Genomic DNA, 27272 nt, shown 5'->3' on the forward strand with positions numbered 1-27272 from the left:
TGTTGCAAAACCATATAAGAGGCCTAAAAGCTCAGCGGAAATCTTAATCTCTAATACGAGTACTCCTAGCTGATTAAACCCCTCTATCCACTTGAACCTCTCCCCCGCAGGCTCTCGAACTAAGTCTACTTAGCGTGTGTTCTTAGAAAAACATACATATGTACAAAGAAAATGCCACCCACAACACAAAATCAGATCAAAGATATACGTAATCTATAATGGAAAGGTGTCCACAATCTTGATCTGAATCAATAGCTGATCAACGGCCATTTCACTCTATCTGTCTGTCTCGTTTGCGGTGAGTTGATGTACATACATTTGTATGTATGCAAACGGAAAGTTTAAGCTTTAAATTAATATCAAATTAATTTCATTCAACAGCTATAAAAGCGATCAATCATCAGCAGTCGGGCGATTGCAGCCCGTCATTGTCTGATGCAAGTTCTGTTGCTGGCCTCTCGCGTAATCGCTGGTGATGCAAATCCTGATCACTGGATACTGGCTTCTTTCCGAACACAACATCGAAGTCCTCATCAAACACAGCTGAACATTTACTTTTGCCCCCGAAAGTATGCTACGAAAATGAATCGGATGTCCGTGAGCTCTGACACAAGCTGGTTGCTATGGCGCACTGTGCTCTGTAACTTGCTACAATGAATAAATTTATACTCGATGAGCCAGTCCACATTTAAAGGAGCGTAAAGCCGGAAAATTGATTAATTAATCAACAAATGTGCGAGAAATGTTTATTATTTGCAACTCTTTATTTTGTATTTGCTTTGTTTTGTTATCAAGTTGAATTGAAATATGTATTTATGTATTTATGTGTGTTTAAAGATTAAACTTTAAAGTTAATTGTATGACATTATTAACGTGGCAGATACAACATGCTGTATGTTTGTTCGTTGGCGAAGCGCGGCGGCTGCGACAGAAACGCCTTCAATGGCGCTCTGGGCGGGTTTCGGGGCGACTGGGGGGAGGCGACTTAACACTTAGAACGTAACTAGTTGGGCATAAATATATACGGATTTAGTTCTCTAATACACAGTGGCAACAAATTGTTTGCTTTTGTTTGTTCCTTCAGCAGTGATGGATGGCCAATAAATACAAAATTGATTTGGATTCGCTACAGTTAATCGATTTCTTTGCTAGGTTTTACTCAACTAATTTAACTTGTAACCAATTTAGCTAAATAATTTATTTAGTATATAGTTCGTAGTCGTATTCGATAGCTGTTGGTGGCTCCACGTTTAAATTTATATACAAATTAAGGGGCTCTCAGGCTTAGGGCTAATTAGAAGTCGTAAACTGTAAATATTGCAAGCCGTAGGACCGAAATGAGACTAAACATAAGTTGATGAATTATATTAATAAAAAACACAGTCTTATTTATGTATGAAGAATTCCAATGTGGGCGGGGGGCTAACCAAAGAGGGAGGAGCAGGGTGGCAGGTGGCAAGCAAGGTACGCAGAGGATTTGTGTATTCACTGGGACTGAGACTCCAATTCCAGCTGTCCATCTATCCCACAGCTCCGTCTAGGCTGCTGCCTGCGTGGGCATTGGCCGGTTGGACTGTTGCTGCTGCTGCTGCTGCTTCCAGGGGCGCCGCTTCATGTGCGTCTGCTGCGAGCCAGTCCATCTGCAGAAAGAAAGTTCGTTCCAGGAATCCCTCCACTTGACGGACACTCCAACTCACTCACCTGTGGTATTTGGATAGCTTGCGGCGCTTGAAGGGTGGCAGCCCATCCATGTCCAGTCGACTGCCCACAAAGCCAAAGTTGCCCACACTGGCCGACAAAGGAGCTGCAGAGAACAGGAAATGGTTAAGCAAAACTTAAATCAAGAAATTGCTACTCACAGTGCTTGCGTTTGTTGTTGCGTTGCACCTGATTGATGACTGCAGGCAAGTGTGGAGCAGAGCCAGTCTCCAGGAGGTGCGCCTGGTGTCTGCGCACGCTGCAGCTGCGGCCACGACAGCCCTTCAGCTGCTCCAGGGCATCGTGCATGTGGGCCCTGTCACCTGGCGTCAGACTGGCAGCACGATTTGTGGTCTCAAAGCGATCTGGGATGAGTCGGGGAAGAGATTAGCTGCAGAATAGCTCAGTGGCTGCCCAGACGTACCTATGGTCAGGTTGTAGAAGGTAATCAGACCCGTGGTGAACTCGCAGTAGAGATAGTTGTGGGTGGCATTGATGGTCCTCAGGCAGGAGTAGGTGTTGTTGTTGGCATTCATGCAAAAGCAGAAGGGGCTGTCGTTCCACAGGGGAGCCGTGCGCCAGTGCTGGTTGTCGTGCGAGAAGCAGTTCATCTTCTCGGACAGACACTCCTTCTCCAGGCGGGCCTTCTTGATCCGCTTGCGCTCCTTCTTGCGCTGACGCTCCTCCTTGAGCTTGCGACGCGCCTCCCGAGCCATTTCCTTGGAGTCTGCATAGCTGTGGGATAATGCAATTAGTTAAGTGTTAACTTCTGGTTCGACCGCTGCTTACTTCTCTCCCGCATCTGGTTCGCAGTAGCATTCGGCCCGTGAGGCATAGCGCGGCGTCTGCGGCTGCTGCTGCTCCACGGAGTCAAAGACGGCGGCACTGCCAAAGCCCCGGAAGATCTCCTTTTGTCCCACACTGGTCCGTGGCGTGCTGGTGGCACCCGTAAAGTAGCTCATGTTGAACTCTGGTCCGGCTCCAGTCTCGCCCAAAAGATTTGCCTCGTTCCGCCTGCGGCTCTCGTTGCGTCGCCCAGCGGCCAATGCCTGCTTGTTGCTCTCCCGCAGCAGTTTCTTCATCTCCTTGAGCCTGCCGATCTTGTCCTTCAGCAGCTTGATCAGCTTATCGATCTGGTCGCGTGAGGTGCGCCACGTCTTCTCATCGTCGTAGATCACATCCGAGCAGTTCACTTTGCTCGTGTTCGCATCCACAAAGCAGCGATGGCCCACCCGTCCGCCAGTCTTGGGGAACTTTCCGCCACGCACTAAGGCATTGGAGCTGGAGTTTCCGCTGGGACTGTGCAGCTCGTGCTCGTTGAACATGTGCTCCAGGGTTTCCAGTGTGGTCTGTATCTGCTGCATGACCTGAGCAATCGTTTCGTTGGAGCTGGCATTGCCATTGGCCACCTCACGCTTGCTGCGATGGCTGTGCTCTGCCAGCAGATCGATTGTCTGATGCAGATCCAGCAGCTCCTCCATTTCGTAGGGCATCTCCAGTGTGATAGACGACCACCTCCCGCCTGTTCCTGCGCTTCGTCGGGGGGCCATGGTGCGTGCGCTTGTTCAGGCGATGGGCGCTGGCGGAGGGTGCTCGGATCTTGGTGTACACCAGGCCATCCGAGGTGAAGCAGGCACAATTCCTTTGGTATTGCTTGCGGGGCATGGCCGCCAACTGATGCTCGAGCTGCAGCTGAAAGGGAACTGATGTTGAGCCTCGAGTGTGCAGATTTTCTTGCTGCTCTACTTACGTGGAACTTGCACTTGTGCTTCCGCCAACGACCGTTCTCGCTGACGCACTTCCACTTCTGGCCGGGCAGGCAGTTCTTCAGCAGCGCCGGATCGGAGCACTCCGAGTTGAGGCGCATCATTTTGGTTATGTACGGGGCCACTGGCAGATTGTTGTCCTGCTGTTGCAGCAGCTCCTGCTCCTCCAGCTCGTCGTCGTCTTCCTCGGCAGCGGCATCCTCTAGCTCATCGTCGTCCAGGGCAGCCGCTGAGCTGTCCATGGCTCCATCTCCATCCAGTTCATCCTCTTCGATGTCCGTGTCCGTGTCCTCATCGAATTCATCCTGCTGCAGCTGCTGCTGTGTGGTGCTGGCGCTCATTAGCGTTGCAGCCGTGCTGCCGAGGGTGGTCCCTCCGCCTAGGAAGTCCTCGAGCAGCGAGCTATTGGCCAGCTTCATGCTGCGGCGCTCCGCCTGCAGTCGTGCCCGCGACTCCGCAATCTGATCGGCCGTCTCCCGGCGCCCAGAGCTCTCGATGAGGAAGCTGTCGGGCCAGTTGTCCCGCACAGCGCGATTCCTGCTCAGCAGCAAGGGCAGAATGCTGCGCCCGTCCATGTGCTGGGGCGTGGGCACTCCACCCATGTCCAGGAAAGTGGGAGCCAGATCCACATTCAACACGATCTCATTGACACTGCCAGGGAGTTAAAAATTACTACAATTTGGGGAAAAGCTTCCTCCATGGACTGCAAACACTTACACCTTGGAGGCCTGTATGCCTGGGCCACGGATGAGGAACGGCACTCGCACATCGAACTCGAAGGGAAAGCTCTTGCCCTTGATCAAGCCAAACTGTCCGAGATGGTAGCCGTGGTCCGAGGTGTACACAATGTACGTGTTGTCCAGCTCCCCGAGATCCCGCAGCTCGTTGTACACCCGCTCCACGGCCACATCCACGCTCTGGAGCGTCTGCAGGCGCTTGGTCATCAGCAGATTGGTGAAGCGCTTGTGCACGGGCTGCATGGGATCGGTGACCCTGAGGATCCATTGCTTGTCCGGATTCGGAGCGTGATCGTACGAGGGCGTGCTGTGAGCACAACAGAGTTAGGAAAGAAAAGGAGAAGGAAAAGGATACTCACTGATGTGTCGTCACATTGAAGAACAAATGGCTGTATTGTGGTGCCGAATCCTCTGGGCCGTGCGGCGCTGGAAAACTCATCGTGAGGAGCACGGGCTTTCGCTGGTTCTGCTGCTTCGAGGAGCGCAGGAATGCAATCGAGTCGTTGGCTATCAGATCCGGGTAGTAGTCCTTGGCATAGTCGAAGCCATGCTTGATCTTCTGCCCGTTCAGATTGATGCTGTAGTTGTAGTACTTGGAGTTCATGATCAGCCCGCCCCACTCGCGCCACCCGGGCGGTATGTACGATCCGTTGTACTTGTTCAGATACTTGCCAAAGTACCCGGTGCGGTAGCCGGCGTTCGACAGATACGTGGCATAGGAGCGTGTCTCGTGCGTGGCCTGCCACTGGGGACTCGAGCAGTTGTCGTTGTTCGTGAACACCATGTGGTTGTGCACATACATGCCCGTCAGCAGCGACGAGCGTGCCGGACAGCACATGGGCGTGGTGGTGTAGGCGTGCCGGAACTCGGCCCCACCATCCCTCAGCAGTCGCAGCGTGCGCGGCATAAAGTTCAGCGATCCCAGCTCCACATCCTGGTCATCGGTGAGTATCAGTATGATGTTGGGTCGCCGCTCGCGCGGTCCATTCGAGTCGCGGGAGAAACGCTTGCCCGAACGGCTGCGATGATGCTGCTGTCGGTGTTGGCCGGGTGCTGACTGCTCCTTGCTCAGCACATGCAGCACAAAAAGGAAGAGTATCAGGCAGCCAATTGCCAGGTGCTTGCTGCAGGGACCCATTGTTCAGTATTTGTGAGGAAGGAACGTTTCTAGGCGCTCATTCTGAGCGTCTCAAGATGCGCTCAAACCGCACAGCAGTCGCCTGCAGAGTATCTCATGGTTTTCTGACCTAAAAAAATAAAGATAGAGTTTGAATTTAGTCACCGAGTGAAGGCATTTCTGAGAGGTTTTAATTGAGATTTCGGCCAACTCGACTGTGCGCCTCTCGAAAACAATCTCAGGGCATCCCGTAGCCAGGCTCCAGTTGCAGCTGCTTTGCGATTTTCTCTCTTTTTGCAGCTGCTGCGAAATTTCATGCACCAGTTGACCTCGACGGTGCCTCGACTCGAGTGCCCTTGCCGCCAAATATTTGCCAAGATTGTTTGCCCCAAAGCATGGCAGAGGCAGCGACGGAGGCAGCGGCAGAGCGAACCAAAAATCAGAGCAGCGCGATGCACATTTTGTCCACTTATCAGAAAATGTCGGCAACGCGACTGTCACCCTGCACCCACTGCTCTCCCCTCCTCTGTTCCCGCTCAAGTGTATTTTCGTCCTTGCTGAAATTTATGTGCCACTTGCCGCTAAGTGAAAACTGCAGCCACAGCCACAGTCATTCCCCTTTCCCTTATCCTGTGGCCAAATCCACGTACGCTTTCTTGTGCAGTTTTATGCTCACTTGGCATTGAGCCGGAACCCAACTGGAAGCCATCATCCTGCCACCTCCCACCTCCTACCTACTCGAGTAACCTGCATTTCATTGAGTGCAAGTCGGCTATAAAAAGTGCTCTTTAAGTGTGATTTATGGCCCGTTTCGTTGCATTGTAATTGCCAGAAATGGAAACGCGAACCGCTGCCCTTCGCCTCTTTAAGTAGAGGCAGCAAACCATAAAGATTCGACCTTCTACTTCTACTTCTACTGTAAGGGCACTCAACCATTTGACATGACCTTGGCGTGGTCAGCGACTCGTCGTCACGCAATGGAGAAGCATTTGAAACAACTTCTTGGTGAAGTGCCAGGTGGAAGCTCTCTTGAAAAGACAAACAGAGCTTCCCAAAAAACATTGAGTAGGCGCGGATAATTCTCTCTTCGCTCAACAATTGACTCTTTGCCGCTCTCTCTTCCGTTTTCTTAAACTTTGGCTCATTAATTGACTCTTCAAAGTGCTCTTTGCAGTCTTCATCTCAGCGAATAACTCTTCAAATCTGAATGTGAACGAAACCCAACCCAGAAAAGACTCCGTTTCAAATGCAGCCACAGCCTCGCTGTTGCATAATCGCACACAAAAAATACTTCCTCTAAAGGCTTTTTGGGTGTGGAGTCCAAAAGACACACAAAATGTCTGTAGATAATGCAAAAAAGAAACGAGGCAGGTTGCATGTTGCACACAGAAATAGCTGATAGTTGAAGATGCCCCGAACATCCGGCGGCGTTCGATGGAAGATGAATGGTTTGAATGGCTGGATGGCAGCCACTTGAACGTGGCACAATGGAGCAGGAGTTTCAGTCTCTGTTGCAAATGCAATATTTCGCCAGGCATTTTATTTATTTCTGCTCAATTATGCTGCGTTTTGCAGCAACCATCAAAATATAAATCGAACGGAAGAGAAAGAAAGCTGAGGCTGAAGCTGCAGCTGAAGTGGCAGAAAGCAGCTGGAAGCACCCCACAGCCACTTGACAGTCGAAACTTCCTTATTTCGCCAAGGCTGTTCTCGTTGTTCTCTCGCTTATAAATGCAGTTCAGCAACCATGGGGACTGGGAACAAGTTTGAGCCCAGCATGACCCAACCGCAGCGTCCATGCATGGCATGGCCCTAAAAAGGGAAACAAACATGTTTCTTGGCAAACAAACCAAATGAACCAACCCAGCGAAAACCGCAGCCAAAAGAGGCTCTCAAACTGGCTGTTTTCTTTCTCTTTTCTGTGCCTTTTTTTTGTGTGTTGAGGCATCTTCCTGCCGCCTGCTGACAGACGTCACGCATGCGCAGACTGGCCGCAAAGAGCAGGAGAGGAGGGTGTCCCGACCTGGACCTGGACCACAGGGAACTTGTTCTCGGCCTGGCAACAAACAGAACCCAAAACTTGTTCCACAGCTGAAGAAGCCGACGATCGAGGGATCGAGCGAGAGAGAGGAGCGGTTGGAGGAGTAGGAACGCCAACACGATTTCCTGATTCATTCATGAATTTCATGACTTTTGTTTTGTGTCCTTCTGCTGCGATCCCCCATGCCGCCATGCCGCCATTCCTCAGACTGAAAAAGTCGTGCCTGTTGCTAGGCGATCGTAAAATTTTATTACAGCAAAATTTACTTGAAGGATGCTTCTTGCTGTCTCTCCTTTTCCCCTTTTGTAAGCTTACATTTTTGTTTGTTTCTGTTTCCTTTTGGTATTCCAGGAACACTGAGCGTCTCATCTCTGAGTCACATTTCTTTTATGACCGAAATCAGAGATGTGTCGAGTCGGCAATTCGCGTTGCAACAAACTAAGCAAGCCACGAGTTGCTGCAATGCGAGTGAGTGACAAACAAATTGCATGTAAAATAAGGCGATTTCCCTTATCCAGCAGACAAAATGATTACACAGCAGAAGGGGGACACCAGCAGACCCAGAGACAGGCAGCTAGATCAGATAGGGCTGGAGCGTTCAGGCATTCAATTAAAAGTAAATACAGATTTCAATTAGCTTAGAGTCGAAGTCCACTTGAGGTCCAGACAGACAGACAACAGCAGACCATGCTCCTGGTCTCTACTCTCCACTCTGCAGTCTGCAGATTTATGAATATGCAAATAGACTGAAGTTGACTAATCTGACAGAGGCAGAGATGATAAATTCCACGTTATCGCATCGCATTGCCAGGAACTCGAAGCTGGGACTCGCGACTCATTAGCGTGGATGTCAACGTCTCAAGTGGGTAAATAGGAGGAACAGCAGCAGTTGGAGCAGTTGGAGCAGGCAATCTTCCAGACGTCACTTGGTCTGCAAATGTGGAGCAGTTTCTGCGTAGGCTGCAATCCCAGCCCGGGTCCAAGTCCAACTTTGCGCTTAATTATGCAATTAACAAGGCAGGCGACTGGGGATTGGGTTTGACATGTGACCAGTTGATGGCTTCGCCAAGTCAATTTAACGCTTAACTAACTATTTAAAAGCTAACTCATGCGCGGACCGCAGCAAGGGGCAGGGCAACTTGCAACTGGAAATGCAACACACACTCCCACACACACAGGGTCTATGCAACATCTTCGTTACTTGCGGCTGGCGGCTTTTTCAGTTCGATTTATGCATATTTAATGGTACTGCGTACCCCCCCGACAAACCCCAAACATGCACACAGAAAACGCCTACAACAGCATGGCCAGAACCCAACTCGGTCTCCGAAACATGTGGCAAATGTCACTTAAGTGGGTTGGACAGGCCACGGATGAGGGAGGAGGAGGGAGAGTGTCTCTCCCTACTTTGTGGCAGAGCCAATTTGCGTTTTGCTCACTCAACTCGCCTCAACCGAGCGAAACCTGAACATGTTGTGACAGTTCTGTAATGGACTTGAAATATTTAAGTTCCCTTTTGGGCCAACACTCGAGAAAGTTCACTTTTTACAGAGAATTTGGAAGGGGTCTGTGGCTGTGTGCATGATAAATTGTGCGGAGGAATATCATTAAAAAAATGTTTCTATTTTTCCGGCAGTCATAAAACGCTGCCCCTCACTTCCCTTAAGAGCAACTGTCAAACCAATTAAATTCATTCAGACAACAGACAGAAAATGATGGAAAATTGTACAAAACCATAAAAGATTAATATGTTTTCTTTTTTTAAATAAAACAACTTGTGGGGGAGAGATGCACAGAAGGCAAGAGAAATGTGAGACACGTTTAGAAGTACCCTTCGTGGATCAATTGTAGCGAACGTATTCCCCACATTATAATGTCCCTCTGCAAGGGTATAAATAAGTTATCCATAAACTAGCAAAGAGGCCAATTTGTAAATAGAAATAAAACACCAAAATGTCGGGCGAGAGTCCATGGCGGAACGGAACTCATTCAAATCGTGTTCCGCCGTCGGAGCTGACGACTCAACAATAAATTTCAATGGCAACAAATTGTTTGCGGGAACGGCTCTCAATAAATCTTGTGGTTTGTGTTTTTGTTGCTGTTGTCAGAATTATAACAAGGAGAGTGACCTGAGAGAGTGGCTGTGATTTCAGTTTAGCTGTTATTTCCCCTTAATTTATGGCCAATTTCCAGGCAGAGGCCAATGACCAGAGCTTCCATTCAGTCTGAGTTTCACGAGAATTCAACAGACTTCAATTGCATTGCCAAGTGGAAATTTATTCATTCTTAATCAACCAAAAAACAGAAAAAGGAACCACAAACAAACTTCTTTTAATATTTTGTACATGTCTTTTGGTAATTTGTTTTACAGATTTGAAGTAAATTTATTTTGCAGCTGCTGGCGGAGTTTCGCAAAAGCAATTCGTAAAAAAACCAAGAATTTGTGCAATTAACTCAATTACAAGTTATGGCCAAGAAGGCCTTCCCCCATCCAATCCAAACAAGTCGCTGGTTGCTGGTTAAAGGTTAAAAGTGAGCTTCATCCAGTGGCAATAAAGTGTCCCTCCCTCCTCACAGTATTCTGTCTACAATTGCCCTAATAAGGCAATTACCCAGGGGAAATGAGTCTACTTTAAGCATAAACAGAGCCTCATTCCCATTCAATTCTTTGGTTCTTGTTGCTGTTGTTGTGGCATAAACAAATCAAATCAAATTGTGACCCACTTAGCAATGGAAATGCAACTGCCACACACTGCTGGCAAAAAGTGTACTTGCGGCCACAAAAAGCGCCCTCAACTGGAATGGGGCACTCCATTCTGCAAAGGACTTCCTGCTTGCCTGACATTTACATATCATTTTTAGCCATGCCAAGTGGGGAGGTCTTACGAGGGTTTTACATATTCCGCTTCTCCCTGGAAATCGATTTCTTCCACAATTTGTACACTCTTATCGTAGAAAGCCCACTTATCATACAGAAAACCAGCCCCACAGAGAACTATTTCATTGAAAAGTGGTTCCCCCCCAGAGGCTCTGTTCAAGCTGAAAGTTCAACATTTCTCCCCACACTTTCAGTGTGTTCTCAAGGTCTGGCAGACAGGCAGGGAATCCAATTGAAAGTTGTGACCGACCGAAAATAGAAATTCTAGCGAAAATGTTAAACATTCTGTTGACATATCAGAGGAATGCTGTTGTCGTCATTGTTTGGTCGCAATTCAATTTGCTCGCCGCTGAAAATACAACACAATTAATTGCTGCCTCCAGACTGTCTGAAATTTATGAAATTTGCTCGGTGATGACACACAAAAAAGCATCATAATTAAATTAATATTAACAAATGCAACAAAACCAAAAGAGAGGCAGAATAAAACCTGCTTGCCTTGGACTAAATGGTGGACAGTGGTCAAAAAACACTCACAACAAATATGAAATCTGATGTGTGGCTGCTGCTGCGCTGCTGCTGTGGGCAGGCGGCTGGCTATAAATCATAAACCGACAACTGGGCGTGGACGTGGGGGCATGGCTTGGTTTTCAAAGGAATTTCGGTCTGCCACACGATCGGTTTTCAAGAATGTGAATCATTAACAGAGCCCCAAAAAGCAGCAAAGAGCCGGGGCTGCAGACAATGACGATCCCAGCCCTGAGGTTCTCGGAGCTTTTTGGAGGCTCCGTTTTCAGCGCCGGGCGTCAAACGGAAGCCGCATTAGTTGCACAAACACACGAGCACAGCACACACGCTGCCACAGATACACTGGGCACAAAAGGTGCTCTTCCCAGAGACCTGTGAGGGATCAGGTTATAGCCAGGCAGCACACAAGGCCACAGCTTTCGAGGTACAGGGACACGAGCACGAGCACGAGCCCTGCTCTGACAGCTGAGAAAAAAAGGCATTGGGCAAGGCGCTTTGATTTCGAATGAATTTATCAGGTTACTGCGGCACTTTCCACAACAGAGGAATGCAGCAAGAGGTTTGATCTTGGACGGGACAGCGAAACATTAATTGTATGGCCGATTATATTGTTTGTTTCCTTGTTGCCTAATGATTCACTCGATTACTCATGGAATATTGCTACGGACGGGCAAGGGCAGGGGCATGATATTTTCTTGAACTCTGAGATGGAAAATTTCTATATTTTAGAAGGCAGGAAGTGTCAATCAATAAAGGAAATAACCGGGCACTAAGTAAAGGTTTTGATTACAAAAAAATGAATCCAATTACTGATTTATTTTCCATGAAATTTCCCATAAACATTTTTGTATTCCACCGATTCGGTTTCCATTGCAAACACACAATAATTTTATTTGCCATTATTTTGCAAGTTCAAAGAACGAACATTTACATTCCGACAGTTTGCCAACAAAAATCAACGAAAATTAATTGCAGCCTTGCCGCCTCGCCTGCCCCTGCCCCTGCCACTGCCCTTCCTCAGACACGCCTCGTTGAAGAATGCAATTTTATTATTACATGTTCTGTGTGCCCATAAAATGTAACAAATGTTACAATTAACGTTATTATTACACTTTATCCCACAGTCGGGGGAAATCAACAAAATTTGTTTTTCATCGAAATTTCCGCAATAAAAAAAAGAGCTGCAGCTGCATTGAGATTTTCCACCAAGATTGCTGTTTTTGGGGCTATTAAGACGTCGCAAGTGTCAACGTAAATCTTTCCGAATGTCAGAAATTGTGACAGCCCAAACAAAATTGGCAGAGCCCGCAGAAAAGTGGATTTATAAATAGAAAACTCAAATGAACTTTACTGTGAACCTGGGTGCGAGTATTTATACGCGCCGTCCAAGATTGATGCAAGATTGCGTTTCCTTCATAAGAGGTGTAGATATTTGTTGTAGCTATAATACTATATGTGGGAATACCTTAGCAGTCCATGCGTTGGATGTTGAAGGTGATACAAGAGCCGAAATAGCTCAGTTGGGAGAGCGTTAGACTGAAGATCTAAAGGTCCCCGGTTCAATCCCGGGTTTCGGCAAGACTTTCATTTTTTTTTACTCATTTTTTTTGTTCCTTTAATCGCTATAATTCAACAAAAGAATATTTGTATATCCTTCACGGATATTTTCGTGGTAGCGCAGACGTAGATCAAAGCTTTTTTGTACTTTCTTTGAATTTTCAAATAATAAATATTTGCTTTTACTTTTTTTTATATTTAGAAAAATGATTCACGCCCAAAAGCTAATAAATCATCTTTGACACACGTTTTGTTTATATTTAATTTGGACGAGTTGATTGAAATGGTTTTCGTGTCAGTTCTCAGTTTCGATTCGCGTTAAACTAAATTTCGGTTGAACTGCCGGAATGCCTAGCCCAACCGGCAGGCCTTTGCCTCTCACGTACCTCCACCACTGGAAGAGAGTGCTGTGGGTATCCATGAAATGTGTGTACTTCTTCCTGCTGGTCAAGTGCTGGGAGAAGGCTTTGCAGATGAGTGCACAGAGGCGTCTGCAGCAGGATGGATGAGGCAAAGGCTTAGGCAGCAGCAGCAACAGCAGCATCTGGTTTATTTGACAAAGAATAAATGACAGTCCGGGAATGTGTCTTGTGTCTAATACATTTTTATTGGCCCAGAGATTCGCGTTGCGCTTGACGGCTGCTGTCTGTCGGCCAGAGTAATTAGGCTCCATTAGTTGGCACCGCAGACAGCAAACACATCGCCAGGCACAGCGACTCTCCTGAAGGCAAAGGCAATGGCAAAGTGTTCTCATGTGCTCATGTGCCATTTGCCATGTGCCCATTGCCCCATCTCCATCTCCAGCTCCATTTATATATCCATTTCTATCTCCATCTACAGCCGTATCTGGGTATCCCATATGTTGGTGGTGGCGTTCATAATTTGTGCGCCATTAGACAACTTTATGCATAAACTCATTAAAATGTACTTGAATCTCTCAGAAATGGAAATGGAAATGAAGATTGGAGGCTGGAGCCTGAAGCTGCAACTGGAACTGGCGTCGCATTTGGCTAATTTGTCGAGGAGCAGCGACAAATGACAAGAAACAGGCAGCAGTCACAGTCTGCCCCACCAGCCCTGCCCTGCTGTCTGTCTGTCTTTCGGTCTGTCGCCTCTTATTATCCAGCACCCAGTGCGCACTCGGCAGGCACTCTCCAGTCCCCATAGACAGAGCGACATGTGTGCGATTTGACAGTTTGGGGCGCAACAAGATAGATTGGTCCATGAAGATGCTCGGAACATGGAGATGGGCTGGCTGGCTGGCTGATGATGGGCTGGAGCTGTGGATGGAAATGGCAATGTCAGTTCAGACATTACGCAATTTGAGACAACTCAAGCAAACACTTGAGTGCTGCCCCGCCTCTGTGGAATAATTATGAACATGATGTTGCTCTTGACTGTTGCTGCAACACACACAAAGAGGCGGCTAGACAGGCGCTATGTTGCCACCTCTTGGGAAGGTGGAAAGGCAGCAGAAGCAGAGCTTTGGGTCAGGTCAAGAATTACCCAAAAAATAACAAAATATAACACTTAAAAGACAGTTAATTCTTCGAGTAACTAAGTAAATTGATAACCCACAAACTTGGCAATTAGTTAATCATATCAATGGGGACTTCCTAGAAGCAAAAGACACACAAAAAAGAACCCTGTAGCTGATTGACCATGAATCAGTGCCGAGGTACCTAATCGAATCAACTGGAATCAAATGAAATCAGTGGAAGACACATGTACGATATCTACAAACTGATTACAATGGTAATTATCTATCGCACGCTTTATCTAGAACGGCAGCTAGATACCAGGGTATCGCAATTGTTCGACATTAAATGCGAAGAAAGTGCTGAAAGCGAGTTCCAGTTCCGAACGATCCCCCCGAGAAAGAAGTTTCAACTGCTCCGCTTTTTGGTTACCCTTCGAAAAGTGAGCGGTATGACGATCATTTATGCAACAACGGCTCCAGCCGACTGCAAATCTGAAGCCAACTTTGCACCATCTGCCCCATGCGGCAGCTCTGGATGTGCGCAGCAGCCACAGCCAGCCCAGACGGTGACTGTGACCGTTACACAAACACGTTTTATGCGGAATACAAATCGGAGAACGCTTACGTCCTCAGCAAGTGAGTTTATACACAATCAATCAGGGAAATCGAATGATTTTGGAGTACAAATTCCTTCGTTGCTTTGCAGTTTTCTGGTTTCTGGTCTACGGAGGCATGGACTTGGCCCAAAGTGTGGGCTGGAATCAGCCCGTTAGCGTTATTCTGCTAACGCCGGAATATCAATACAGCTGGTTCATCGGTGTCGTCATTGGAGCCTGTGTGGCTGCACTCACAATGACATTCCTGCCAAAGAGCGCGTATTATGTGAGTAATCGAGAATCCACTGGGATGCCTCTTCTGACATTTGCATTCTCTCCAGCTCCTGGGTGGCATTATGCAGCTGACGGGTGCCATTATCTTCACGAGTGCCCCCTACGAGTACACAGCACTGCTGGCTGCCCGCTATGTGGGGGGTGGGCATTGGTCTGATCACAGTGCCATTCCTCATCCACGTCGGTGAGATATCCACACCGACACGCGGCGTTGACTCGGCGATGGAACAGGTTGGCTTGGCCATGGGTCTCTGCATCCAGGTGAGCTACGACACGGAATGGTCGCTGTCCCTGGACATATCCACGAACCTGGCCCACGGCATTGTGGGCATTGTCTTTTCGTTGATTGGCTTGCTGGTCACCCTGGTGTCCGTGGAGTCGCCCGTCTTTTATATACGCCGCAACCAGGAGGAGAAGGCGCGACAGTGCCAGCAGATGCTGGTGGCCGGCAATCTTCCGAACACCGTCAACGCGCTGTTCGAGGAGGCCAGGCTGTATGTGGTGGAGAGCGAGAGCCGGAGCCTCGGCGAGGAGCTGTCCGCTTCCGTGATGCCCTTCTGCAAGCTCTTTTTCTTCCGCTGCTTCGTGGCGTTCACCCTCTCCCTGCCCCTGACCTGGTCCATCGTGGGCAGCACTGCCATCTCCGAGGGCACCGTCAACGCCTGGCCCCTCTATGTGTGGAGTGCAATGCGTCTCATCAGCACCCTCTTCGCCGCCTGTGCCCTGGACACTCTCGGGCGCAAGGGCGTCTCGCTGTTGGGTCTGCTCTGCATGGCCGGCCTCATGCTGGGCATGGCAGGGATTTATGCCACTCCGGCCAACATCTACAGCTGGTACTACATGGGGCAGGTGTGCAACCTGGGACTGGCCTTCCAGGCCTTTGCCGGACTCTTCATCTGCAGCTCCTGCCCCTATCTGGGCGAGGCGTTTCCCATGAGAGTCAAACCCTTCTTCGTTGGCCTCATCGTGGCCTGCGAACAGGTGATCCACATCATCGTGATAGTCGCCTTCAAGCCCACAACGGAGTACCTGTTCCAGTACTTCCTCATCGTGGGCATTATCATGCTGCTGGGCCTGATATTCTTTGCGGTTGCCATGCCGGAGACCAAGAAACTGACGCTGCGAAAGGCTGGCGAGCTCTTCCAGAGAGTGCATAATGTTAACCCCTACTAGCCTTAAGTGTCGTTCGATTGTTTGCACGATTAATGTTAAATAAACTGTTAGAAATATAAAAGGAAAAGTGGTGTTTTTATTTGGTTTATGCGTGCTTAGGTTGCAACTTTCCTTGAATATATTCTCCAGGAAGATGCATATTCCGTTTGAAACGGATGTTCATCCTTTGTTTGCAGCACGTTTGTCACTTAGAAAGTATTCTTCAAGGGCCTATTTTTGTGTCGAAAACAGAGATTTATCTATATGCTTTTAATAGCTTGAAAAACAGCCATTGATTGGTCATAAACAATTCTCAAAAATTCTGCTTATTGGAGCTATGTGTGAGAGCTCGGATTGCAGGTTGGTTTTCCTTAAACATTTCCACTCTAATGTCCCTGAATTTATCTTTCTAATATTCCTATATAAAGATAAAATAATACAGAAAGTAAAGATCTCCTTAAAGGTAAACATTTCAGTCAGTTTTAGGTCTGAGAATCCCTAAAAGAAGTCGTTGATAAAGCTTGAAATTCCACTTGAAATAGAGTCTACTGACTTAACACTGATCATCTTTTAAAGTCATAATTTCCAGCATATCAGTTACAATATAAGGATTGCTGAGGCATAGCTCTATCTTTTGACATGCGAATTATAGGCATGAAACTTTGTACCCATTGAAAAATGTGGCAGCCAGGCAGCCAGTCATCCTCCGGGGGCTTGTGCCTAGGCTTTCCCAAAAACACACTCCGTTGGGGGTATTCCCTATAGTACACGCGCTATGCATCACCTCAGTTCATGGTGAACTTTGACCAAGCTGGAACGATCAATTTAAGCAAAACGACTAGGACACCAGCCAGGCAGTGGGTGAGTGAGTCAGTCGTGTCTTGGCCCCTTTACAGCGACTTATCGAGGCTTATTTCGGTAGTGAATCACGGCGGCAGAGTAAAAAGTGGCAGCAGCAGGAGGAGTGTACGATACGCGTGTATCTAGCAGCTGATAAAATACTACGAATAAATCAATTATCTCTTGGGCAGATATCTATTATGCTGATAGCACTGACTTACAGTTCGGGTACAAATAAAATTATAAATACTCGCAACAGTACGTCCAGAGCCACCAAATCAAACGAATCGAACGGCTCTTGAAGTTGATATTCAATTTGCGAACGCACTTTTCTTATATAACTGCGGAAAATGTCGACCACGACATATGTGACCTCGGCACCGGTCACAGTACAGCAGACCAATTACCTCACTGGACAACAAACGCAGACCACGTACATCACCACAGGAAGGGCTCCACCACCACCGCCGCCCACCGTCACAGCGGTCAATGTGGTGGTCGTTAATCAGGGTGCTCGCTGGAGCAAAACTGCAACGAAAACTGGAACAGCAGGTGAGCCAACAGCAAGAGAGCGGCTTAAGGATGTGCCAAAAGTTCCTTAGGTATTCAGGGTTACGAGCCATAACCGAACAAATACGAGTGTCATAGAGTTTATCAGTGTAGTTTCTTATCATAATTAGTAGCTGGAATTTATAAACGTATTAAATGTAAAAGACAACCTGCCTTTTATGTTTGATAAAAGTTTCTTTGGAATACCAAAATTATTAAGAGAGCTCAAACAAGTGTAATTTTCCCTTTTAAAATGGTAATATTCGGATGTCCCAGTTGAATCTTTAGTTTGATTAACACTCCAGAAATCAGTGGCGAGACTTTTGTTGTTCGCCAAGATAAAGGACAGTTCAAAATGCTCTTCTTTTGGCGGTGAACTTGGGCACTTCTAGTCTTATTTTGGATTCCATTTTCATCTCACTTATAACTGAATTGCAGACCCGATTGTTGGCAGAGTTCTTTAGAAATGAAGTACGATGTGGAGCATAAAATTTGATTACATTTGGTACAGTCAAGTGAACATGTGTGATCGCAAACATATCTTCTATCTTTAAGCAAACTAATCCATTCCCCCTTTTAGCCACCTTTGCATTCGTGTATGCGGGACTGGACATGGCCCAAGGTCTGGGCTGGAATCTGAACGCGAATGTGGCGACCACCCTGGAGTTCCAGTACAGTTGGTTCATCGGATTCATCATTGGAGCTGTTGTTTCCGCTCTGGCGGTGTCTTTTCTCCCCAAAATGATCTTCTATGTGAGTATACAAATAAGAGACGTTGTCGTGTCACTCTACTAAATAATACCTTCCATTTTCCTACAGGGTTTGGGCAGTATTATGAACCTGATCGATGCCATTATCTTTGTGAGTGCCCCGTACGAGTACGAGTCCATTCTGGCTGCCCGCTACTTGGGCGGCGTGGGCATCGGCCTGATCACGGTGCCCTTCATCATTCACAGTGCGGAAATCTCCAGCAGCAATAGTCGCGGCACCAGCTCCGCCTTGGAGCAGTACGGCCTCAGCCTGGGCATCGCCATTCAGGTGATCTACGACTCGCAGTGGGCGGGCGATCTGGGCATGGCCGTGAATCGGGTGCACGGCATCTTTGGCATTGTCTTCTCCGCCTTTGCCTTTGGCAGCGTGGGCATGGCCATCGAGTCGCCCATCTTCTACATACGACAGAACCAGGAGGATAGGGCACGGGCCAGCATTCGGCGACTGTTGGACAGCTGGTGGACCGTCGAGAGGGGCAATCACGCGTACGAGGAGGCCAAGCTGTATGTCGTGGAGGGCACCAGCCAGGGCGTGGGCGAGCAGGTGGCCGAGTCCGTCATGCCCTTCATCAAGATGCTCTTCTTTCGGTGCTTTGTGGCCTTCACCATGTCACTGCCACTCTCCTATTCCATAGAGTCGAGCAGCTATGTGTTCGAGGGCACCGCCTACGCCTGGCCGAGCATCGTCTTTGGCGCACTCCGCCTGCTCGGATCCCTCCTCACGATGGCATTTCTGGACACGGTTGGCCGCAAGTTCGTCTCGCTGCTCGGCCTCATGTGCATGGCAGGCCTGATGCTGGGCATGGCCGGAGTCTATGGGGATTACCTGAGCATCCTGAGTCCCTACTACATGCGGCAGGTGAGCAATCTGGGCATTGCCTTCCAGTTCTTCGCGGGCATCTATGTCTGCAGCTCATCGGCCTATCTGGGTGAGGCGTTCCCCCTGCGAGTGAAGCCCTTCCTGATTGGCCTGATCGTGTGCGTCGAACAGGTGATCCACATCGTTGTGATTGCCACATTCACCTCCGCCACGTCCGAGTACTTCTACAAGTATTTTGTGGTAGTGGGCATTATCCTCGTGGTGGGTTTGGTGGCCTTCGCCATTCTCATGCCGGAGACGCGCGGCACGACGCTGCGGAAGGCTGGCGAGCGCTTCCGACGAGTGCATGATGTCATGGCCTACTAGTTTTACCTACTAGTGCGTCTTCCATCATATGAATTCAATAAATTCGAAACACTTGACAATGTTCTTTATCTATTTTTGTGTGTGGGGGAGTGGGAAGCATTACTCATACGCCCCATTGACTTCCGCATGGCCTAAAAAAAAATGCAAAGACCACAGCCCAGTCTCCCATTCGATCCTGCCCCCAGCCAGCGCCTTGTGGCAGCTGCATTCAGACTTTGGACTGTTCTTTTTATGAATATTTATGCCTTCTCAAATGTTTAATGCGGTTAATTTTCCCACTCCCTGCCACTGGAGACTATTTTTATAGTCATGCCGCCGGTCGCTGGTCGCCCCGCCGTAGTTTATTTTGAACTTTATTATGAGCTAATTTATGTGTGTACATATGTGTCTCCGCTGCGGCTGGATCATCAGAGTCTGGCACACACTTCCCCTCGATGCCTAAACCTCACAAAGTTCATGCCACGATCTTATAAGTTACAGATCCCCTGGTTTGGTTTGCTCCATTTTTGACACTTTGATGGCGCTTTTGTGAGGCTCTGTTCACATGTTTGTTTAGCTTCTTGCCCACTGGTTATGTGTCTTTAATGCGCTTTTATGGATCAAATTGGGCCGCATGCCTAATTAAGCATAGTTTCCTGATGGCAAACAGCTGCAAGATTACTCGGTAAGTACTCGGTGTGAAGTTGCTGGGTTCTGGTAGTGCATTCAGTGGTGGAACTCAGGCAAGCGGAAAGAATTTAGTGGATGAAAGGAGCTGTGTGCAAAGGAATACTTTACATAGAGATGATTTAATTTATGGGAACTCTCACAGAGAGCAACTGCTCTAAAATAGTATCTGAATGGGAACACAAAAATCCAATCTAAATGCCATCAATGTTGAGAGTAAAATATTCCTTACCCAATCAAACAACATACATTTCATGTGCATGATGAGAGACACATTAAAATTTGACACGACATTCGTTGTGTTCGAATAGAGTTTCGCTGATAGGGATTTCTTTTTGGGTGTTGTCAAAAAAGGCTGTCCGCCACTTGCTGCAGAGACCTGCATATAAAACATTTACCCAACAACTGAAGTTTGGCAACCTTTTCATACAATAGAAATGAAAGCGCAGCTCTTTTATCTTTCGATTCCCATCCCTTCCAAGTGCCCCAACAAAGGCCCATGGAGACAGCAATAAAGCGAATTATATGAATTACAATTGAAATTACATCTTACATGCTCGCCAGAGTGACACATCAACATGGGCAGGCGGAGGAGGAAGCGGGGAAGGTAGGACAGAGCGCCATTGCAGAGCACAAAAATGCGCATAAAAATTGCATTAAAATGCCATCCAAGATGTGGGGGCCTAATGAAGGAATGGCTATAAAGGACAATTGCCAGTGGCCACAGCAGTCCAAGCGCAACAATTCGATCCATTCGATGCGATGGTTGGGAAAAAGCTGACAAATGCCCTTAAATAGATGAAGCTGGCCAAGATGGGGGCCGCGTTACAATCTGGCGGCCCAATCGCATCGACGGGCCGTCAAATGCGTGCAAAAATGTTGCCACATTTCTCGAGTGGCTTTCCCCGACATCTCTGGAGTTCTCTGTGCGGATCTGTCTCTGTGGCATGGCGCAATTTCCCAGGCTACAAAGTGAATTAAATGCAGACGCGTGATTTTGCACATTAATTAAGAGGAGTCTCCAGCCATTGGCCTGCTCTGCCGATGATTTCTCCGTCCATTTCTTCACGAGGTGAGAGTTCAGTCCACAGGCATGCAGTGCATTCAATTGCCTCGGCACTGTGGATTCGAGCTGTACTCAGGCAAGCGGAAGGAACTGAATGGATAAAGGGAGCTGTGTGCAAAGGAAAATGCCTTTCATATACACTCGTATCCGCACTTTTCGTTAATTACTTTTGTGAAAGAAAATTCTGAAATTGCTTTTAAGGGAACGCCGAAATGTATGCAGTGCATTTAAGTGCAGAACAGAAAAGGGTTGCATTTGATTGGAATTTCTTCATAAATACAACTCTGTACATGGGCTACGTTCTGACCCTAATCCTCAGTGGGACTGTTCCTAAGATAATTTGATTTTAAAGGGAAAAGTCACCTTCGGTGACAAAATCTTTGACTTCCTTCTTAGCTGTAATTTATCTGCAAGTCAAGGAAAGGAAAATAACTTTTATGAAAAATTTTAGAAACAAAGAAAAGGTTCATCATAGAACAAAACAATCGCCCCCCATCAAAGTATTTCTCATTAATAATTCTCTTATTCCCAGCTCAAATCGTTGACATTTGTAAAATGCTAGAAGCTGTCTCTCCTCCTTGAGGAACTCTTGTGAACTTTTGGCTTTCTGCTCGTTTAAAACTGACACATTTAGCACCTGCTTCAAAGCGAAATGAACACCGAATGATTGATAGTTCAACTGTGGAAGACGAGGAGTGGGGAGTCCATGACCCAAGTCCGTAGCTTTTCCTTAGCTTCCTTTTGAGTTCCACAGTAAATTTCCATCTGTCAGCTGTCAGTTTTTGAATGTTGGCAGGAGCTGAACTTGGCATTTTAATTGAGTGCACAGAACTCATGTAAATGACTGACTGACTGACTGACTGAAGTGTGAATGTGAATGTAAATTGTGCGATTTAATGGGATTTGTTTGTCATATAATCGCAACTCATTTCAGAGCGGAGCTTAAGACTCTCTTTCCTGATTTTGATTCAAGAAAGGTTTTACGGTTATTTAGAAATCTTAAGTTCTGATCCAAAAGAGCATTTACAGGTCGTTGTCTGGTGTCTACTTTATTGCTTTTTCCTTTTTTAAGGCTAGCCTTGTTTGGCTTTTATTGAACAAACAGCTGCCGCCTTCCTGGATTTGTAGTTTGTATTTTGTTACGACTTTACTGCAACGCTGCGTATGCGCAATGCCCCCTCCCATCCATTGGGGAGAGACCTTTTAACCCAGTTTTGCACCAGGCAGAGTTGTTGTTTATATTTTGTCTTATCATTAACACCTTTTGCTGAAAGTGTTCATTTGACATGCAAACGGAACGGCAGCGCAGAGAACTCCTCTGGTAGCCCCGGGGTGTGGGAAAACCTTGAACGAATCCAACTCGAATCCAATCAAATGGCATCCACATGCACACTGAAAAAATCTCAGTGCACTCATTGCGTATACGCAGCGTTGGGAAGGCAAACAAAACGATTAAATTGAATGGCAAAAGTGAATGAATGCTGGAAGGGGCAAGGTAGAGTATGCAGAAGGTTGTCTATTTGTCTGTTGGATAACTTGGACTGCCTTACCTTGGCTAGAATTTCCCTTGGTTCTGTATACTCTTCCCTCAAGTGCTTGTTTGTATTTACATACAAGACTGACAAACAGAATAAAAAGGTAAAACATAAACTGCTTTGATTGCAGGTAAATACAACAGGCACAAGACCTGACACTCGCACACAGACTGACGGACATACAGACTGCCAGAAAGACTGACTGACAAACTGAATGTCAGAGGAAGCAGCACACCATGGCACAGCACAGCTCAGCACTCCTTCAACTCTTCATTATTGATTGCTGTCCATTCTATTTATCGTGCCGCTCGTCACCTGCCATCGCTTCTTTATCAACAGACCAGAACTTGCTGATAAGCCACTCCACTCCCCAGCCAACTCCCCACCAAAGTCATTGATCTTCACGGGGGAGCGGGAACCCGGAATGACTTTGGGGATGACTTGTGGCGTGGGCATACTGCGCATTTGCCTATAAATAGTAAAGCCACGGGACTGGGGGAATGGGGAGGAACAGGTAGTTGCATGATGATTTCATGGAGAGAGAAATACCCACCCATTGAACAGTGTGCCAGCAGACAAACAATTCGTATGGCAATAATGCTTTCCGTAACGCCTCAATGGGTTTAAGAGCAGGAGGAAGTTACGCACCAATTGCTGTCGATTGAGTGGAGAGGATGGATGGGGGGATGGAGGGTTGCGGGAGTGAGTGCGAGTGTGAGAAATATTTCCACAGAACATTTCACAGTAAAAGATAACTCAAGCAGAGAGATCTTCTCGTGCATACCTCTTGTTGGAGTGGAATGTTTTGCATTTCCAATCCCCATAATCTGCCCATAACACAACCAATTATCACCGCAAATGGTTTTAGCCATAAATCTGTCACAAATCAAATGAAAAAATCATTTGAATGGCACAAAGAAATAGCTCAAATCACAAATACCGACATCAAGCCATCAAACAAAAGTCATAAACGCCTCCAGCGATATCTTAGCTTTGATGGAAGCTGCAAATGGAAAATGGTAATGGTAATGGAAATGGCGCATGTAAATCACAATTAAGAATCATTTTGTTGTGCTTTATGGCTGTAATATTTTTTACATCTGTAATTAATTTGTAAAAAAAAGGTTATTAATTGATTGTTTGCCGCTGGAGAGACACGACCAACGTTGTAACCGAATTAATTATTCAACAATTGAACAATTGATTGGACATTCTGGGCAAACAAATTATTTATTTTATGAATACGCAAACACTTTTCTGGTTGGGATGTGAATCCTTTGTTCTTTGTGTGTGTTCCAGAGACAAATGTGAGAGCGAGAAAGAGAGCTGAGGCAGCAGGGCCATTTGACATTTGAACGGCTCGAAAGTGGACTGAAAGACCTTTACTGTCGTTCATTTCTGGCCCAAAAGACGTTTGCTTCGGTTTCAGTTCTTACCTTTTTCCCCTACCTCTCCATCTCTCTTTCTGCCTATGACTTTGACAGAACGAAGGCCATATTTATGTATCATTCCACAGGAAACAAAGACTTAACGTCCCAGAATGTGTATGAGATATTTATTTCAATTTGTCAATGCAAGAGAAATGTGCGGTTGAAGAATTTTTGGTTTGACTTGAAACGGAAATGCCACAATGCGCATGAAATGCATGAAATGGAGTGGTTTTGAGAGCAGTTTATGGGAACTAGGAGTTGATTGCAAACAGCCACCAAAGCTAATACGAATGAATGGTTGGCAATCCATAGTTGATTTATTTATAACCATTTTGCCAGCTTCACTTGAGCAAAATTACGAATATACCTGATAAATTGCACACACATTTGTTGACAGCCTAACAAATGGACTTTGAAAACCGCACAGAGCACTCACAGTTCTGGGAAATATTTTCAATTAACACTTGGAGAGATTATTCAAAATTTTAGAGGCGGCACGCGCTGCTCTGGGTGATGTTTAATATTTCAAAAAATATACAAACGCAACGTCATTAATCATCGGTTTCGGTTTTCAGCAAGTTTCAAGATCATTTAGCCAGAGATACAAAATCTCCCAGTTTTGGCCTTTCAACATCCAGATTTGGGCGTGCAATTTGCATATGTACGAGTATGTTTTAGATGATATTTTTTTAGGGCACACATATGGAAATATAATAATAAGGAATTAGTGGCAGAATTCGTATAATCATACGATTTGAATGTTTGATTTGTGTGTGTATGCATGTATCGTTCGATTTTTCAGTTTGAGTTTCGTTTTTAGATTTTGTTGTGGGAAAAACCACATGAGGTTTTCGTTTGTTAATTTGCTTTTACCCCCACGATAAACAAGCACGAACTTGGTGTATTGGTGCTTTGAATGTGATTCTGATTGCCGGTTGGTTGTTTGTTTATTAGCGATAGAGAGAAGAGACAGAAAGAGAAATGTGCAATGAAATGTGAGGGAAATTTAGCACCTATTTAGCCTTGGAAACAGACACTAACTGCAGACTGTTATTAGACCATTAATGAGATTCAGCAAATGAGGTGGTGTGGCATACAATGTGCTATTTTCCTGAGTTATCTGCACACATTCAAGTCTTCCCTTTTGGGGGAAACTGAAACCTAATGAAATACTTTATAATTTTTGCTCTCGTAATTACCCATTTGCCCGCATGCACTATAATTACTCATGGGAGACCCTTTATTACTCCCACAATCCTACAGCCTCTCTCAGTGTCTATTTATCATTTTCATTTAGTTTTGTTTTCATTGTAATTTGTCTGGCTGTCTACATTTTGCTATAACCCTATTAAGGGTATAATGGAACAGACACAAATGTCGCAGTGAAGGAAGTCAATTTTGGAGCATTAAGAATGTATTCTAAATTTACTAAAACTTAAATCAATCTTCGTTCTACAAATTGTACTTCTACTCTGACGAGTTCTTGGTGCGCAAATGTACCAACTAAGTAGTACAGGGTATCGCCATCTTCGAGTACAGAAACTATTTAGTTTCTTTTTCTAGCTTTGCATTGCCTGGCTTTATCCTGCTCTGGCCTCCGCTCTGGCTCTGTCATGGTACTCGTAGTGTTACTCTTTGGCTGGGACTGAGACTGCAGAATGGGATTGGGACTGGGACTGGGACTCCCTGGGTTGGTTTTGCTCTCATTTTGCCTTTTTCACGCTTATTATGGTGTTGTTTTTTGTTGTTGTTGGTTTTTTCTACATATTTACTATGGGTTTCTGTATGTACTCATGCTTATGTACATACATATATATCTTTTTTAGTTTAAATGTTGTCAGACAGGATTTTCCACTTTAATGCAGTCGCCGCAACGTTTGCCGTCGCTGCTTTTTGGCGCGTTTACTGCCACTGCCGCCTGCCGCACAGCTCATCATGGCTGTGCTGCATGCCTCATGGCTCATGCCTCCTGCATTCTGTTTCTACTTTTTGCCTGCAATCCTGCGGCCCAGCAGCAGCTGCGACCACCATTCAGGTTAATGCCGCCTTTATTCATATTTCTAAGCGCATTATGCTCTCTGAGACTTGTGCTCAAAATATTAGCGAAAATTATGTTAGTCCCTTTGGGGCGAGCACTCGTCAGGTAATCCTTTTTCCCTTTCCCTTTCCCTTTTCCGCCCAGTCCCTAGCTTTATGGCCGAACGGCGGCGAGTTTAAATTATTTTAATAGCCGCTTACAATTACCAGTACCAACCCCCTGTCAGAGTCCGGTCCAGCCCATCGTAATCTTTTTTATGCTTCGCGCGATTTGCCCTAGCCCGGGGCTGGACATGCGTAGGGCGGGTCTGATCGAAGAAACAGGACGCTAGAGCCTTGAAACAGGGGATAGAGAATTTAAATAGCGTCTCGAGCAGTCAATAAAGTAGTGGGAAATATATTTAAAAATTGCCTAAACATGCTCCGATCAGCTGTCGCTCTGTTTTGGGATCTCTAACCCCCAGTTGGCGCCTCTATTTTGAATAGTTTCTAAAACATTTCAATTGCTATTCACACAATTAACCCCAGATAGCCTACATCTGGCCCCTAGGGTCCTCGCTTATCAATTGCCTTCAGGAATGGGAATGGGATTGGGGCGGCAGAAAATTGAAATTGATTTCAGAGTAATTAGCGAGTGTGGAAAGTGTCGTTGTGGCAAGCGTGTGCAATTTACACTTGTTTCTAGAATAACATGCATAACCAGCTGCTGCAGCTGGACCACCATTAGACGTGCAGTTTTCCTCATTCACAAAGTGGCAGGCAGGCCAGCAGCGTGAAGCAAAATGCAAATTGAGGCGCGCAGATCGCGAGGCGCAATTAAACGGCGCTCCAAAGCGCGTGCTCCGCCTCTTGGGGCGATTTTATGACTGTATTTTATGCGTTCCATCACCATATGCATAGTTTGTGTGGCTAATGACTCCGACTGCGAGTGGATCTGGGTAGAATGAGTGAGAGGGGCGGATGCAAATGGGAGGAGGACGGACAGCGACGGAGCCACTCATTAAGTGGTGGCGTTGGTCAACCAGTTCCGAGGACAGTTTGATGGATTGCCAAGCCCCAGCCAGCCGCCTATCGCTCATTCAGGCATCCACTCACTCCATCCGCCCCTCCATCCCAGTCCATTCATTCATTCATTTTGGGTTGTTCGACTGTTGACGTACGAGAAAAGCCGAAGCCTGATTACGGTAAAAGGCCAAAACGGATCGTTCGCTTTGGTCAGTGCCTGGGGGCGGGGGCAACCCGCACACTCTCTTTCCCATTCTCTCGGATGAAAGGCACTGGCTGATGAGCCTTAACCCGCTGCTGACCGAATTATTCTTCTCGGATGGCGCACACAAACCAGTTTCCCG

The 27272-nt window shown here is 46.7% G+C and overlaps 3 protein-coding genes and 1 non-coding gene across 4 annotated transcripts in view; 3 read left to right on the forward strand and 1 right to left on the reverse strand.

The window, feature by feature from the left end:
• Positions 1-822: 822 nt before the first annotated feature.
• The window catches only part of LOC117896080 (extracellular sulfatase SULF-1 homolog), a 28325-nt gene continuing 1875 nt past the window's right edge, over positions 823-27272 (reverse strand). Inside the window, 10 exon segments of the mRNA XM_034804116.1 lie at positions 823-1640; positions 1702-1804; positions 1860-2063; positions 2123-2433; positions 2488-3194; positions 3196-3390; positions 3449-4115; positions 4182-4508; positions 4561-5448; positions 21285-21328. Coding sequence (XP_034660007.1) covers positions 1538-1640; positions 1702-1804; positions 1860-2063; positions 2123-2433; positions 2488-3194; positions 3196-3390; positions 3449-4115; positions 4182-4508; positions 4561-5339 — 3396 coding nt within the window. The 5' untranslated portion in view covers positions 5340-5448; positions 21285-21328 and the 3' untranslated portion in view covers positions 823-1537.
• Positions 12271-12343, forward strand: Trnaf-gaa. The gene has a single exon. It is a non-coding gene; the product is annotated as a tRNA-Phe (tRNA).
• On the forward strand, positions 14168-15920 carry LOC117896095 (facilitated trehalose transporter Tret1-like). The gene is given in 4 exon segments (XM_034804146.1): positions 14168-14438; positions 14509-14684; positions 14740-14828; positions 14830-15920. Coding segments are annotated over 4 exon segments (1488 nt in total). The 5' UTR covers positions 14168-14251; the 3' UTR covers positions 15866-15920.
• On the forward strand, positions 16954-19252 carry LOC117896094. Its single transcript, XM_034804145.1, has 3 exons — positions 16954-17236; positions 17814-17986; positions 18053-19252. Exons 1-3 carry the CDS (start codon positions 17035-17037, stop codon positions 19187-19189), a joined length of 1512 nt encoding a protein of 503 aa, XP_034660036.1. The 5' UTR covers positions 16954-17034; the 3' UTR covers positions 19190-19252.

Source organism: Drosophila subobscura, chromosome O (assembly GCF_008121235.1).
Source record: "Drosophila subobscura isolate 14011-0131.10 chromosome O, UCBerk_Dsub_1.0, whole genome shotgun sequence".
In the NCBI taxonomy this organism is placed as follows: Eukaryota; Metazoa; Arthropoda; class Insecta; order Diptera; family Drosophilidae; genus Drosophila; species Drosophila subobscura.

Excerpts from the sequence above, each read along its gene's own strand:
- LOC117896094 (XM_034804145.1), top strand. The coding sequence starts at position 17,035 with ATGTCGACCACGACATATGTGACCTCGGCACCGGTCACAGTACAGCAG. Across the intron at positions 17,237-17,813 it reads AACGAAAACTGGAACAGCAG|CCACCTTTGCATTCGTGTAT; the intron begins GTGAGCCAACAG and ends TCCCCCTTTTAG. Across the intron at positions 17,987-18,052 it reads TCCCCAAAATGATCTTCTAT|GGTTTGGGCAGTATTATGAA; the intron begins GTGAGTATACAA and ends ATTTTCCTACAG.